The sequence below is a fragment of the Rhinopithecus bieti genome, unplaced genomic scaffold (genome assembly GCF_001698545.2).
Source record: "Rhinopithecus bieti isolate Rb0 unplaced genomic scaffold, ASM169854v2 scaffold_32083, whole genome shotgun sequence".
Classification (NCBI taxonomy): Eukaryota; Metazoa; Chordata; class Mammalia; order Primates; family Cercopithecidae; genus Rhinopithecus; species Rhinopithecus bieti.
The window spans coordinates 3,459,513-3,476,214 of NW_016814096.1; the positions used below are offsets into that span (position 1 = coordinate 3,459,513).

General features: G+C 40.7%; 1 protein-coding gene across 1 annotated transcript in view; it reads left to right on the plus strand.

Annotated features, from left to right (window-relative positions):
* Positions 1 to 482: 482 nt before the first annotated feature.
* TRIM44 (tripartite motif containing 44) overlaps positions 483 to 16,702 on the plus strand; it is a 29,784-nt gene continuing 13,564 nt past the window's right edge. The window contains exon 1 of the mRNA XM_017849674.1: positions 483 to 1,638. Coding sequence (XP_017705163.1) covers positions 970 to 1,638 — 669 coding nt within the window. The 5' untranslated portion in view covers positions 483 to 969. The remainder of the gene's footprint in view (positions 1,639 to 16,702) is intronic.

Here is a 16,702-nt window from a genome sequence, read left to right on the forward strand (position 1 = left end):
ACCTGTCACTCGACAAATACTGCCTCTCCCCACCTCACTTCACTTGACATCTCTGCCCAACACAAGGCAGCTCTCAGAAAACCGCACAGAGGTTACCACTCCAGAAGTTCTGAAATCCTAGGAGGCAGGAATGCAAATAGACAAAGCACAGTATTGCTTTGGATCGAAAATGTTTGTTTGCTCATCCTGACCCCGATTCCCCGAGCCTAGAACAAACATAGCCCTTCCGCACTCAGGAAATCCCAAGAGGTCAGGTTCAGTCTGGTAAACAACACTGTCCTGGCACCTTGCAGAACACTGGGGACTGTGACAAGCAGCGACAAATTGGCACAAGAGAGAATGAAATGCACAGGGACACCAGCCTAGTGGCCTTGAAAACTCAGATTGACACTTCCAGGGAGGGAATGGGGGAGGTGGAGCCCAATTCCCGCCTCCGGAGAGAGTAAGAGATTTCCCCGATCCTCCTCTTTCTCCCTCCTCCTCCTCCAAGGTACGCTGAGATTTGAAGCGGCGGAGGTGAGCCCCGCGGGAAAAGCAGAAAAGGGTCATTGCCACTTTAAATGACTCAGGAAGTAAAAGGAGGCCTCCTGACGGGGAAAGGGAAAGTGGAACCGGGGCGGCGCGGGGGACCGCGGCAGCAGCAATCTCGCCCGGGTAGCCGGAGGCTGAGCGAGCGGCGCGACGCGGGGGCCGGCGGGGGCGCCGGGTGGCCGCGCCGGAAGTGCCCTGCGCGGCAGAGGAAGCGCAGGGACAGAGCGGAGCAGGCCGAGCAGGCAGAAGGCTCTTTGCTGCTCCGCCCGGGCAGGGGCTGCCCCGGCCCCAAGTCGCGCTTCGAGACGCGGCGCGGTCCAGGCGGGCGGCGACTCCCGAGGAAGGGACCCGAGGCGGGAGGAGGAAGTGAGGAGGCCGCGCAGAGGAAAGGCCGCTAGCCCTGAGGCCCCGAGGCCTTGACCGCGTCACAACACTCACATGGCCTCCGGAGTGGGCGCGGCCTTCGAGGAGCTGCCTCACGACGGCACGTGTGACGAGTGCGAGCCCGACGAGGCTCCGGGGGCCGAGGAAGTGTGCCGAGAATGCGGCTTCTGCTACTGCCGCCGCCACGCCGAGGCGCACAGGCAGAAGTTCCTCAGTCACCACCTGGCTGAATACGTCCACGGTGCGCAGGCCTGGACCCCGCCAGCTGACGGAGAGGGGGCGGGGAAGGAAGAAGCGGAGGTCAAGGTGGAGCAGGAGAGGGAGATAGAAAGCGAGGCAGGGGAAGAAAGTGAGTCGGAGGAAGAGAGCGAGTCAGAGGAAGAGAGTGAGACAGAGGAAGAGAGTGAGGATGAGAGCGATGAGGAGAGTGAAGAAGACAGCGAGGAAGAAATGGAGGATGAGCAAGAAAGCGAGGCTGAAGAAGACAACCAAGAAGAAGGGGAATCCGAGGCGGAGGGAGAAACTGAGGCAGAAAGTGAATTTGACCCAGAAATAGAAATGGAAGCAGAGAGAGTGGCCAAGAGGAAGTGTCCGGACCATGGGCTCGATTTGAGCACCTATTGCCAGGAAGATAGGCAGCTCATCTGTGTCCTGTGTCCAGTCATTGGGGCTCATCAGGGCCACCAACTCTCCACCCTAGACGAAGCCTTTGAAGAATTAAGAGTAAGTATTGGGCCTTCAAAGCATAAGCCTAGGGGTCAGGACACCTGGGTTTCCGCGCAGGTGGCCTGGCTGTGACCACATTCGCTTTCACTGTGTCCCTAAGAAGCTACTCTTTCCAACTTTTTGGGAGCAGTTCTTATTCACCCTTTTTGGTTGAACTCCTTTGAGAATCTGATGAAAGTTCTGGACTCTGACCTGAGAAAATACATGCACACACAAAATCTAGTATACAATTTCTAGAAAATTGCAAGTTTCTGGTCTGTGGATTCCAGGTAAAGCATTTCTTGGCAGTTTTGACCCCACTTAGGCCAGTTTCCACAGCATCACTATTGTTGAAACTCGTGCTTTGTGCTAGGGCTCTTGATAAGGCAATCTTTTTGCCTACTGGAAAACATGGGAAATATGATTTTGCCACATGAATCCAATCAGGTGATACGTCTGCATTGAAAAGAATAACACAGTAGTTTAATAGTAACTTCATATGTTCCCTGAGTTCATTTTAGATTCATCGTGTTTGAAACTTAGTAGAAAAGGAGAGTAAGAAGATGGAGGCCAAATTGGGGTGGGAGTGGAAGTTCCCTTGTCCTCTGTCTGGATCTTTATCTGTCTTGGACCTTACCGGTCCCCCAGGCAGTGGACACTTAGGAAATGTTTGTTGAATGAATGAATTTGCAGACGATGCGCCTTTTGTTTATATTGTGGATGTTTACTATCATTCAGAGAAACTGCTGGTGTTAATCGGGGAGGGAGGGGGGAAATTTTGAATGGAGTGATCAGTTCATTAAGTAATCTGTATTAGCGAGCATTGTCATATTATGATGACTTTTGCTTTCCTGAATAGGGAATAGCTGGCTTTGGGATAACAAATACCTTGAGAATGAAGCTCATCTTTATTAGGTTTTCCCTTTTTTAGTCCCTGTTTATAATTGTAAAATGCACATTCAGAAAGTATGTAAAAACTTACAGTCTAACAAATAATTATAAAACAAATACTGAGGTAGTCTCCAGATTAAGAAATAGAACATTGCTAGCAATATTGAAGCCTTTCCCTCATACCTTTTCCAATTATAACCATCTCTCTTCTGCATAAGTAAGCATAATCTTGACTTGTGATCATTTCCTTGCTTACCTTTACGCTTTTACTCCATATGTATGCATTCCTAAACTTATTTGAACTTGAGACTGTGGGTATAATATTTTTATCATGCATTCTTCCGGGTTTTGCTTCATTTTCTCAACATTGTTTTGTGAGAGTCATCCTATGAGTGGCTGTAGTTTATTCACTTTCATTACTATATCGAATTCCATTTTATGAATATGCCATAAGTTACCTATTCTGTCATAGATGGACATTTGATTTGTTCCCAGGTTTGGGAGCATCGGGCTCTTACAAATAATGTCAGTGTAAATATTCTTGGTCCTGTCTGTTGGTGTACATTTACATATATTTAAGTGGACTATAAACGCAGGAGTGAAATTGCTGTGTCAGAGGCTATGCATATCTTCGGTAATACTACATGTTGCCATCTATTTTCCAGAGTGGTTGTACCAGTTTGAATCACTATGAAGAGTATATGAGAGTTCCTGTTGTTCTGTATCTTCAACACTTGCTGTTACAGTATTTTTAATTTTTGTCAATCTTGTGGCTATGTAATGGTATTTTATTGTGGTTTTAATTTTCATTCCTCTGATTACTAATGACTTTGAGGATGTTTTGTATTTTCTCTATGAAGTACCTAGTCAGTTCTTTTGCCCATTTTTCTATTGAGTTGTCCTTTTCTCATTGTATGAATTTTTATATATGTTTGTTCTTTTCTTTTCTTTTTTTTTTTTTTTTTGAGATGGAGTCTTGGTCTGCTGCCCAGGCTGGAGTACAGTGGCTAGATCTCAGCTCGCTGGAACCTGTGCCTCCCAGGTTCAAACTATTCTCCTGCCTCAGCCTCCTGAGTAGTTGGGATTATAGGCACCTGCTGCCAAGCCTGGCTAATTTTTGTATTTTTTTTTTAGTAGAGACGGTTTTGCCATGTTGACCAGGCTGGTCTTGAACTCCTGACTTCAGGTGATCCGCCCACCTCGGCCTCCCAAAGTGTTTGGACTAATAGGCATTAGCCACCATGCCCAGCTATGTATTTGTTTCTGATTTTTTGTTGTTGTTGTTGTTCTTTCTATGTGGGTTGCAAATATCTTCTATGTGGTTTTTCTTTTTTAAAAAGTTGTGCTTTGAATAGTTGTGCTCTTCATTTTAATGTGGTAAAACTTATCGATACTTTTCCTTATGGTTAGTGCTTTTTGTGTCTTGTTCTACTTAGTATTGATTTTTGTGTAGTAGAATTAGGGGCTCAATTTCATTTTTTCCCCATACAGATAGCCAATTGCTATCGGCGTATTTATTGAAAAGCCCTTCCTTTGTGCACTGATTTGCTGTCCCACCTGTCATATATCAGGTGCCCGTAATGTGTGTGAATGTGTTACTTGGCTCTTCTGTTCTCTTGATCTGTTAGTATATCCCTGTGTGAACAGCATATTTTCTCAGTTACCATCCGTTTATAATATGTCTTAATATCTGGTAAAGCAGGTCCTTACATCTTGTCTTATAAGAGTGTGTTGGCCAGTTTTGGCCCTTTACATTTCTTAGAGTCAGTATTAAAAAGCCTGCAGGAGTGTTTTTGGATATTGTATTAAATTTATAAGCCAATATAGGGAGAATTAGTATCATTACAACATGAAGTCTTCTGATTCATTTATTTAGGTCTTTTTTATTGCTTTGCAGTAAACTTTTATATTTTTTTCCCGAAAGATTTTTCACATCATTGTAAAATGATTTTATAGTATTGTAGAAAATATGAGCCAGGCACAGTGGCTCACACCTGTCAGCTATATAGAAGGCTGATGTGGGAGCGTTGCTTGAGTCTAGGAGTTTGAGGCTGCAGTGAGTTATGATCCTACCACTTCCCTCCAGCCTGGTCGACAGAGCTCCAAAATAAAAATAAATGGTTTTAAGTTTTGTTTTCTAATTGTATATAGGAATGTGATTAACTTTTCTGTATTGATTTTTTGTAATCTATCTGCTGAATTATCTTACCTATCCTAATAATTTATCTGTAGATTTATTCTACATACATGATTATATTATGTGTGAAGAGAGATCCTTTTTGTTTGTTTCTTTTCAACCCTTATACCTGTTATTTGTTTTTTCTTGCCTTACAGCATTGGATAGCACCCCCAGGATTATGTTGAATGGATGTGATTGGTGGATATTCTGGCCTTGTTCCTAATCTAGCAATAATTGATAACATTGCACAAATAAGTGATACGTTCTATGGTTTTTGAAAATAGATAATGTTTTATCAGTTAAAAAAAATTCTAGTCCTAGTTTGCCAAGTTTTTCTGAATTTTGATTCATTACTTAATATCAAGTGCTTTTTTTTGCATCTTTTGGGATGATCATGTGATTTTCTTTTTTACTGTGTTATGATGATGAATTACATTGATTAATCTTTTAAAGTTAAATTTAAAAATCAGTGATATGTTCACATGCCTCAAAAGCCTTTGCCCTTTTTATCTGATTCTTCCATCAGCTGTTGGTAACTACTTGTTTTTTTCTTAGAAACAGGATCTTACTCTTGCTCAGGCTAGAGTGCAGTGGTGGGAGCATAGCTCATTGTAATCTCAAATTCCTGGGCTTAAGCAATCCTCCCACCTGAGCATCCTGAGTTGCTAGGACTACAGGTGTGCACCACCATGCCTGGCTAATTCTATTTATTTTTTATTTTGTAGAGAGGGTGTCTTGCTATGTTGCCCAAGTTGGTCTTGAACTCCTAGCCTCAAGTAGTCCTCCTGCCTCGGGCTTCTACAGCTGTGGGATTATAGGCGTGAGCTGCTGTGCCTGGCCAGTAACCGTTTTTATTAGTTTTTTGGTTACCCTTCAGGTGTTTCTTTCTGCAAATAGAGGTGTGTGCATATATATGGTCTTACTTTCATCTCTTCGTATTGTCGTATTTTATAATTAAAGCAGAAAGGCTAGCATTTCTGGGATTTCCTTGATCCAACTTGGTCAAGTTGAAGTAGCCTTATGTTTTTGGATTTGGCTTATTAATAATTTATGTAGTTTTTTTCGTTTATATTTATGGAAGAAATTGGCCTATCATTGTTCTTTTACTGTTCTCATGAGATTTTGCTATCAAAGTTTGGCTTCATAGTCTGAGGCAGAGTGTAGTGTTTCTTATATATTCTTTCTCTCTTTTAATGGTCTGGAAGTATTTGTGAAAGACTGAAATATTTCTTCCTAGAGTGATTGGTAGAACTGACCATGGAAGCCATCTATTCCTGGAGAGAGTGAAGGGGGAAGGGAGAGTTGGTTTATTATTGGTGTTTTGTGTTTTTTGTTTGTTTTTTGGTTTACATTTTTTAACATCCCCAACATTTTTTATTATTTTTAGTTTCAAACTTTTAAGTTCTGGGGTACATGTGCAGGATGTGCAGGTTTGTTACATAGGTAAACGTGTGCCATGCTGATTTGCTGCACAGATCATCCCAACATTTAGGTATTAAGCCCAGAATCCATTAGCTATTCTTTCTGATGCTCTCCTTCCTCCCACTCCCTATCCACTGACAGGCTCCAGTGTATGTTGTTCCCCACCATGTGTCCATGTGTTCTCATAATTCAGCTCCCACTTATAAGTGAGAAGATGCAGCATTTGGTTTTCTGTTCCTGCATTAGTTTGCTGAGGATAATGGCTTCTGGCTTCATTCATGTCTCTGCAAAGGACATGATCTGATTCGTTTTTATGGCTGCGTAGTATTCCATGGGATATGTACCACATTTTCTTTATCCAGTCTATCACTGATGGGCATTTAAGTTGATTCCATGTCTTTTCTATTGTGACTAGCGCTGCAGTGAACATACATGTGCATGTATCTGTATAATAGAATGGTCTATATTCCTTTGGGTATATACCCAGTGATGTAATTGTTTTATGTAGTATTTTTGACTATAGACTCAATTTCTTTAATAGTCATAGGTCTGTCTAGGTTGTCCATTTTTTCTTAGGTTAGTTTTGATAAGTTACATTTTCTCAGACATTTCTCCATTTTATCTAAATTTTCAAATGTGCTAGTATAAATTTGTGAATCATATTCTTTTTTTTTTTTTTCTGTAGCTGTCTTAGCTATTCCTTTAAGAACTGTAGGCATATTGATTGATAATCTGCCTCTGATAATTCTAGTATGTGAAGACTTTGTGGACCTCTTTCTGCTGCTATTTTTATTTTTTCATGTTTCATGTTTTTATTTCTTTTTGTGCTGGGTTCTGTGTAGCTGTGTAGCTTCTCATTGCTTTTTAAAAATTGCTTATGGTACTTTTCCAAATCTTGCATGAAGCTGCATACTTTGAGAGAGGATTTGAATTTGATTCTGCTAAGGCCTGAGAGTACAACTTGTTTGGAATCCCCTTCTACTAAATTAATTTCTTGAGGTTTCTTGGACCAAACTTTCAGGAGGACCTTGCTCACATCTTAGAGATTTTCTTTCATTTTATCCCCCTCTCTGTTTTGTTTACCTCTCTACCTTCCCCTTTGGATGTTTGGATAGTGACAAGTTTAGTTTGCTTTTACTCTGAGATTTTACCCCTTAGCAGGGTGAAAAAGTGAGAGGGTCCCAAGTCTATATGGAAAGGATCCCCTTTATTTTATTTATTTATTTATTTATTTATTTAGAGACGAAGTTTTGCTCTTGTTGCCTAGGCTGGAGTGCAGTGGCTCCATCTCGGTCAGCTCACTGCAACCTCTGCCTCCCAGGTTCAAGTGATTCTCCTGCCTCAGCCTCCTGAGTAGTTGGGACTGTAGGCGCCCACCACCATGCCCAGCTAATTTTTTGTATTTCTAGTAGAGATGACATTCCACCATGTTGGCCAGGTTGGTCTTGAACTCCTGACCTCAGGTGATCCACCTGCCTTGGCCTCCCAAAGTGCTGGGATTATAGGCATAAGCCACCATGCCTGGCCAGAAAGGATCTCCTTTAAATGGTTTTTTTGTTTGTTTGTTGTTGTTGTTTTTGAGATAGAGTCTCATTCTGTTGTCCAGGCTGGAGTGCAGTAGCGTGATCATGGCTCACTGCAACCTTCACCTCCTGGGTTCAAGCAGTTCTCCTGCCTCAGCCTCCTAAGTAGTAGGGACTACAGGCATGCGCCACCACGCCTGCCTCATATTTTGTAGTTTTAATAGAGACCGGGTTTCACCATGTTGGCTAGGTGGGTCTTGAGCTCCTGACCTCAGATGATGTGCCCACCTTGGCTTCCCAAAGTGCTGGGATTACAGGTGTGAGCCACGCCTGGCCGTCCTTTAAATGTTTTACTCTGAGCATGCCATAGGCTTTGCTTTCTGTTATCCTATACTCCCCTCACACCTCGCTGTCTACTAACCAAATGCACAGCCTAGTTTCTTGGGCTCAGTATATGTTCTCAGATCAAGAACTGCTTCGTGCACCCTGCTTGTCCTAATGTTAGAACATTACTAACTGAACTATAGACTTTACTGAATGTCACTAGTTTTTCCTCTGATGACTTCTGTACCACGATTCTATCTGGGACCTCACATTTCCTTGTTTTGGATGATCTTGACAGTATTAAGTAGTGCTAGTCAGGTATTTTGTAGAATGTTCCTTGATTTGGATTTGTCTGGTGTTTTTTTCTCATGGTGGAACTGGAGTTATAAGGTTTGGGGAGAATATAATATTCGTTTATGCTTTGTTTTTTACACTTAGTATGTCCTGGAAATCACTCCATAGATTCGCTTCATTCTTCATGTATAGCAGCTGGAAATACTCCATGAGTGTCCTTGAATTCTTCATTTAAGATACCGTGTTTTTCAACTCTAGAATGTTAATTTGGTTATTTTTTAAGAGATCTGTTTCTCTGGATCTTTTTGGGAATCATCCTTGATTGTATGTTACATTTTCTGATTCTTTTTTTTTTTTTTTTTTTTGGAGACGGAGTCTCACTCACTCAGGCTGGAGTGCAGTGGTGCAATCGCGGCTCACTGCAAGCTCCGCCTCCCGGGTTCACGCCATTCTCCTGCCTCAGCCTCCCAAGTAGCTGGGACTACAGGCACCCGCCACTACGCCCGGCTATTGTTGTTGTATTTTTAGTAGAGATGGGGTGTCACCGTGTTAGCCAGGATGGTCACTATCTCCTGACGTCGTGATCCACCCATCTTGGCCTCCCAAGTGCTGGAGGTTACAGGCGTGAGCCACCGCGCCTGGCCACATTTTTCTGATTCTTGTCATGTCTCACAGTTTTTCATTTAATGCCAGATGTTGTGTTTGAAGGAATTGTAGAGACAGAAGTAATATTTTCTTTATTCTTCTCAGAAAGAGCATGGCATTTGCTCTGTTAGGCAGCTAGGGTGAGAAACTGCTAATTTTGATTCAATAGATATAGGAGCTTGATGGCAGCTCTGGTTTCATATGTTTTGAGTGCAATGAGCGTTTGCTTATTGGCAAGAGAGTATCTTGGAACAGTAAAAGTGACTCAGTGGGATGATGGACAAAAGAAGAGGATCGTTGTTACACTGCATTCATTCATTCAGCAAGTACTTATTGAGAATCAACTGAGTGTAGGTACTTTCTAAGTACTGGGAATATAGCAGTGAACAAAATGAAAGTCCGTACTTTTGTCAGAGCTTAAATTCTATTGGAAGGAAGTAGGAAAGAACAAATAAGCAAATAAACATGTAATAAGTATTATAAATGAAAAGTAAAATATAATACAGGATTAGAAAGGGACGGGAAATATCCTAGCTGTACCACTTTTTGACCTTAGGTAAGTTATATTATAGTTTGGCCTTGTTTCTGTATTTCTAAAATGGGCATGATGATAAGAAATAAAATAGAGCTTTTGTGAGAATGAAATTACTTTGTGGTGATTAAGAAACTTTAACAATGCTTAACACATTGTTAGCGCTCACTAAATGTTAGCTCTTCTTTTTATTATTAATATAAAGAGGCTAATTATACAAGTTTAGAATTGAGAGGAATTTGTACAATTTATGTTTTGATACCTCAGTGTTTAACCAGGCTGTCAGTGGCTGGTATTGGCAGTAGAAGGCCAAGTTCTTGCCAAAGTCAGCTGACATTTAGAGAAAAAGCAAACTTCAGAGTAGGCCAGAATGAGCAGAAAAACAGAGTGATCCTACAGCGAGAGGGGATTAGGGATGGAGACAAGCTGATAGGCCAAATGGACTGAGTGAACATCTTGAAGGGACAGATCAGCACTTAGTCACTTGAAGTACTGTTCTTTCTTTTCTCCTGGATGTTGCTATATTACAGTTTTGGTCCGTGGCATTTGGTCTCCAGGGGATTTTGTGGGTCCAAGTTTGAACTGAGCCTAGTCTTGAGCTTTATCATAGAAAAATAGTTATGCAGCCCAATTTATGACTTCTTACCTGAGTCGTGACTTGTCATCTCACATATGTGGGTTTCTCTTACTCTGACCATAATTTCTGGCTACGAAAATGGGTCACTGGATCTGACAAAGGAGCTTGATCTGGCTTATGGATTTATTCATACAAAAATTCTTACATTGTCAAGGGAATTTGCATTCAGAGCTACATTTAATGAATTTTATGTTGAGCAATAAAAATGCTTTAGATATACTCAATAGTCTAGTATTTTTAAAAATTATTTTGAAAACAACCTACAGTAGAGGAAATATATTTTATACTATGATCTCCTTTATACACACAGCCACTAACCAGACATACCCCGTTAACTCAAATGAGACACCATTTGCCTTACTACATATGATATGTTCTGCTTTCTCTTCTCTTCTGTTAAAAAAAAAATTCTGGACCCTCCCACTAAATGGATCTCATGGCACACTAATGTGTCATGTCCTGTGGTTTGAAAACCACTTGTCTAGTTTACCCCAAGATCACCTGAAGAAAAGGTAGAGTCTTACAAAGTGGCAAAGGGAGAAGTGGTTGGCAGAATTCAGTAAATATATAGCATCTGTGGAGTTCTTAACATGGCTTTTCTAAAGACGGATCCAAAGGTTTTTAAGCCACACCCTTTGCTTTTAAGATGGGTGTTTGAGGAGAATGTTTGGTTAAGTGATAAGAGGAACAACTGCTTGGGGAGTGACTGAGGAGACATTGGTATCTGGGTGGATGGAAGAATATAAGTATATGCTCAAAGAGCTGTGATTCTCGAGGAGCTGAAGGTATGCCATAGTGTATTCCATAGGGGTCAGTGAATCTGGCTTTTCAGTCAGCTCATAGAAGAAGCTTTCATAGGGAGACAGAAGGTTGAAGGCTTGCTGTAATGTATCTATTTATGTTTTTAATTTTTTATTCTTGCTGAAGAGATATAGATCACTTCTAATTAGAGTTTGTAGCACTGGCATACATAGTGGTTCAACCAGTGTCTTATTTATTTGTACAGAATAAGACAAAAGCTAAGACCAAGGTAAAGGGAATGGCATGCTGTCATTAGTTGGAGCCACCCCTGCGTAGTTCTGTAGAAAGTTTATGTGAGGCCTGCAGTTCTGGGATTTCCAATCGAAGTGTACTTTCATAACCTGTAAAAAGTCTTGAAAGTATGCAGTGAACTAGACAGATAGGGCTGTAGCTTTTTGGAATTCACTCTCTCCAGTGGGAAAGAAATAGAGTAATTTTGGATGGTGTTATGTGCTATGAAAACAATAAATCATGGTAATGTAAGAATGAGTTGGTGTGGCAGGATAGGTTACTTTTTGATAAGATGTGTTATAGAAGGCATCTCTGAGCATATGACATTGGGTGAGGACCTGAATTAAGACATCTTGTGAAGTTCTAGGGAAATTTTCCTATTGTGTTACCATTTGATGCTACTGTGTAGAGTCCAGTGATTTTATTCATAGCAGAGACAATTGGTTTGGTTTATATGAACAACTCCTCATAGAAGGGTTAGTTGGCTCTGTAAATGAGAAAATGGCGTTATTCTAGCATTTGAATGTGTTGTTAGCACAGATGAAAATACTGCTCTGTGGAGGGAATATGAGATTATGGGAATCCCTTTTACATTAGTTAGATTTTTTAGGGGATTCAACATTGACGGTGATGGAGCTTCATTAAAGATCTAGAGTGCTTAGCCAGTGGTCTGAACAATCCACTCTTGAGAGAAAAGATCCGGGCTTTTTCTACTCTCTCTCCTAAAAGTCTGGTGCCCTCTTTTTCTCTTTTCTGGCCTTTCAGTCACAATAGGATGAGTTCATAGGCATTTTATGCTGTTAGGTAATTGCTTTTTTGGGTAAGGTTGCTGATGCAGTAGGCTTATTCTTAGGCTCCTCTGGTGATAAAGGACTCTTGAGCCTCTGTCACCATTGTCTTGACCACAGCTCTCGACATGGAGGTTGCCCTGCCTGCCTCTTCATTGACATACCCACCTTTTCCCTCCCTTTGCATCTAACCCAAGTCTGAGAAGCCAGAGATTCATCTGTATCAGTGCCTCGTATGTGTTCTGCTTGAGGTTATAGTTCAGTCTGGGAGGAGCAGCCCAGTTTCATGCTCTTATTCTTGTTTTAATATTCAGAACCAGGGGCTAAACTTGTTAGGTGGCAGTAAGGAACACAGATGCTTATGGACCTTTCAGAATAGGAGATGTATTATTATGGACAATGGATGAAACAAAAGCTTTAGTCTTGATATGGGGAGTAGAGATGAGAATGGGGTAAGAAACGCAGAAGCCTGACTCTGGGAGAGTTGAATCTTGTGTGTGTGGGTGGGGGAGAGAGAGAGAGAATTTTGTGTGTGTGTGTGTGTGTGTGTGTGTGTGTGTGTGCATATCACTATGATAGGATCAAGCCAACATTGCATCAGGTGCAAAAAAAGTCAATATTGATGCCCTTTTTAAATGTCAGAAAACTGATCAAGAATGAAAAAACCAAAACCAACCAATCAAGCAAAATCTCCCAAATCTACCAAAGGCTCAATCCACAATTTACGGCAAATAACTATATGGGCAGTGACTTTGATGTATACTGTAATGTGCTAGATTATTTTTGTTGAACATTTATATATTAAACCCACTTCAGATGGGTTTAGCTAGTTTTTGGTAAGGTAATAATTGGTTTTTAACATCAATAAGAAGATTAGCAAATACATTCATTATAATATGTCCAAACTATAACATATAGCTAGCTTTCATTTTAGAGACTGATATGTTATTTTTTTAAACTAATTTTATTCATCTGAATAATTTTGGAGCGTTTATTATGGTGAACTGTGTGGTGGATGCTAAGAAGAATAAGCGAAGTTTCCAACTTCAGGAAGCTTACAGCGCAATAGGAAAGATAGTCTTTTCACATGCTTATTTGTGTGTATTAGAGAAAAGGTACAAACAGTATGCTATGGAAGTGGAGAGAAAAGAGAAATTGGTATCACTGGAGATCATGGAGCCAGGAATAGATTCTTAGAGGAAGGAGTCTTCGAGGTGGGCCTTGAAAGATGGATAGGGTGTTACTAGGTAGATATAGGCTTTGAAGTATCCTTCTCTGTGTTCCCATTGTAACAGCCTGTGAACATTTATTGTAGCACTAAATACTGTGTACTATGTCATGTTATTTCTTTCCATGTCTTTCACTGGTGGGTTATAAACTCTTTAAGGCTAGAACTATATGTTACTCATCTTTGTATTCCCAGCACCTAGCACAGCGCCTGCTGGATAGTAGATGAACATGAAATATGTGATAAATGTGTGATAGGAAGTATAATAATCTTGTCTAGTTCCAGGGCATTAATGAAGAACTGAGAGAGTATTGCGTAATTGTTATATATCAGTATTTACATTGGGATTAATTTGACTGCATCTAAAATAATGAAATAATTTGGAAAAATCCAAAATAACCACTCCCACATGATGTTTATTTCTCTGTCACGTAAAATAACTTTGGGTGTAGGCAGTCTAAGGTTGGTGTGGCAGAACCATGAAGTTACCAGAAATGTAGGCTCTTTTCAGCTCCATTCTGACATCCTTACTGCATCATGGACCAAGATGACTGCTGGAGGTCCAGCTAGTATTTCCAAGTTCCAGAATCACAGACATAGAAAAGTGAAGGGCACACCCCTCTGTTTTTGTTTGTTCGTTTGTTTGAGACAGAGTCTTGCTCTGTCGCCAGGCTAGAGTGCAGTGGCATGATGTCAGCTCACTGCAACCTCCGCCTCCCGGGTTCAAGCGATTCTCCTGCCTCTGCCTCTCAAGTAGCTGGGATTACAGGCACCTGCCACCCCGCCCAACTGATGTTTGTATTTTTAGTAGACACAGGGTTTTGCTGTGTTGGCCAGGATGGTCTCAATCTCCTGACCTCGTGATCTACCCGCCTCGGCCTCCCAAAGTGCTGGGATTACAGGTGTGAGCCACTGCACCTGGCTGGGCACACCCCTCTATTTTAAAGGGAACTCTGGAGAAGTTGTACACATTGCTGCTCATGTTTCATTGGCCAGAACTCAATTCCCTGGCCTTACCTAGTTGCAAGGGAGGCTGGGAGACAGTCATTTGTCCAGGCCACAGTGTATCCAGCTAAAAACCGAGATTCTCTTACTAAGGAAAACTGGGAGAATATTGAAGGACCAAACAGTCTTTGACCCAGTTGGCTTTGCAGTCTGTTTTTGAGTCTTAGCTCTTCCACCTACTAGCTGTATAATGTTGAGTAATTCACTCAGCCTCTGAGTCTTGGTTTCTTCTTCTGTAACATGAGCTAAGTAATTGTTTCTCCCTATTGAGTTATCATGAGGAACAAACAAGATCATAGATGTAAAGAGTTTAGCACGGTGCCTGGAATATCATAAGCCCTCAGCAATGGGTTGCTCTTATTCTTATTACTGTTATAAAGCCATCTAAGGTTCTATTCTGAGTTCCATTCCAGACAAGTTAGTCTGGCAGCAGTAGAAGTTCTGGACACCAAGTTTCTTGGGTGCAAACTGTTCATCCCCCTCTCCTTCTGTTCCTTCTGCCTGCTCTAATCTGGTGGGTAGATAGGCTGGAGAAAAACTTGCCTTCAGAGAAGAGGCTTCTGTATATTTCAGTGTCCTGCTGATGCCTTATGCACTAGCTAACCAAAACACAGCTGGTAGGTCTAATTTTAGGTTCACAAGTCTTGCTGGTTGTCCTCTTTAGATTCTGTTTTACATTCTGAACTGTGGGAAGTTTTTATAGAAGCAGAGGGGAGGTGGGGACAATATACTCTTCACTTTCTGGTTAGAAAATAACCTTCATTTTCTTTCTAGTAGGCAGTCATGGGGAGAGATGTAAGGTTAAGTTTATATAGGCACCCCTACTATTTTCCTCTCAATTTTGAGTGTGTGTGAACCCTGGCAGGCTTGAACCTGTGTTGATTGGTAGACTCTAACTTCATGTGTATAAATAATGAAAATGCTAATCTTTGGCCAAGGTTATAAAACCAAGAAGAGTCTAGAAACTTTTGTCTGTTGTTGAGTTTTGAGACTCTGTTTCCAGATATATGAGAAAAATAACATAGCTGTCGTTTATTGAGTGGCCAGGTCATTTTCATATATTGTTTCATTTGTTTCTTAATAAAATTCCACAATAAGCTGTGTTGTTATGTTTCCATTTTATATATGAGGAAACTCAAAAGAGGTTAAATTTTGCTGAAGGTTACTTAGCTAGCAAGTGTAAGGACTGGGATTTGAATCCAGGCCTGACAAAGTACATATTCTTTCCATCATTGCATTTTGCCTTTACAAATTTGATTACTCCCTCTCATATTTAAGCCAAGCTGTACTGGTACATTATCCTTATGTTTATTTTCTGTATGAAGGTATTTAATAGATGAATACTTTCTCAATATCCTAAAACTATTTTTCCCCTTCTCTTTGGTCTTCTTTCTATATATTGTATATAATTTTAATTAGTAACAGATTTTTTTTTAATTTTGTTCTATTCAGCACTTGTCTAGGTCAATACCTGATACTTAGTAGTCACTCAGTATTGTTATTTAATTAATAATAACAATAACAGAAATGATAAGTAACATTTATTGAGAACTTAGCTTGTACCTCTTCTCTAAACTTTCTGCATATTTTTTCATTTAATGTGCACCACAATTCTTTGAAGTATAGTATTTCTTAAGTTAGTGGCATGTTATTTTCTTTTGATCTATTTATTCATTCAACATATATTTATCGAAGGCTTAAAATTTGCCAGGTGGAGTATTTTGGGCAGTAGGGAACCAACAAGAAGCAACTCTAAGTCATGGAATTTATAATCTTTGAGCAGAACAGACAGTAAGCAAGTTAAATAATAAGTAATATTTTAAATAATGGTAAGTGCTATGAATAAACAAACCGGGGAAGGAGATAGGGACTGACTGCGATGTGGGAATGAGAGGGAAGCTTTTTAAGGATCCGAAGACTTTTTGAACTAGTGACCTGGGTGTAGTTAGAGCCAGTGATGAGAAGCTCTAGGGGCATAGTGGTTCAACTGAAGGGAATAGCAAGTGTAAAGGCCCTAAGATAGAACAAGTTTACTAAGGGGATAAAATGAATGGCTGGAGTATAATCAGTAGGGGTCGAGTGGGGGTTGAGTAGTAGATGAGGTCAGATTACCAAGTAGGCTGTGGTAAGGATTTTGGGTTTTATTCTAAGTAGTCATAGACTGTTTAAGCAAGGGAGTAAATGATCTGATTTATATTCTTAAAACTTCTCTTTGGTTCCTATGTGGAGAATGGGCTGTAGGGTAGCAAGAGCGGGAGCAGTATTGCTGCTTATGCTAGGTTGGGAATAGTGAACAATACAATAGTGAAGAATACATGCCAATTGGATATGGCATATATTTTAGAGTTAGGCCTAAAAAGACTTGCTGATGGATTTTTTTCAGACCCAAGAATGACTTTGTGTCTGACAACTAAAAGTGATGGCCTAGTGTGGGAGTGGGGGGTTTGGAGTTAGAAAATGAAGTAATATGGAGGAGATAACTTTTGTACATGGGACGGCGGTACTAAAATTTAATTTCATTTCCTTTTGACAAAACTTTGCTTTCTGATTCCTTGGGAGGACTTCTCCCCTCCCCCTCCCCT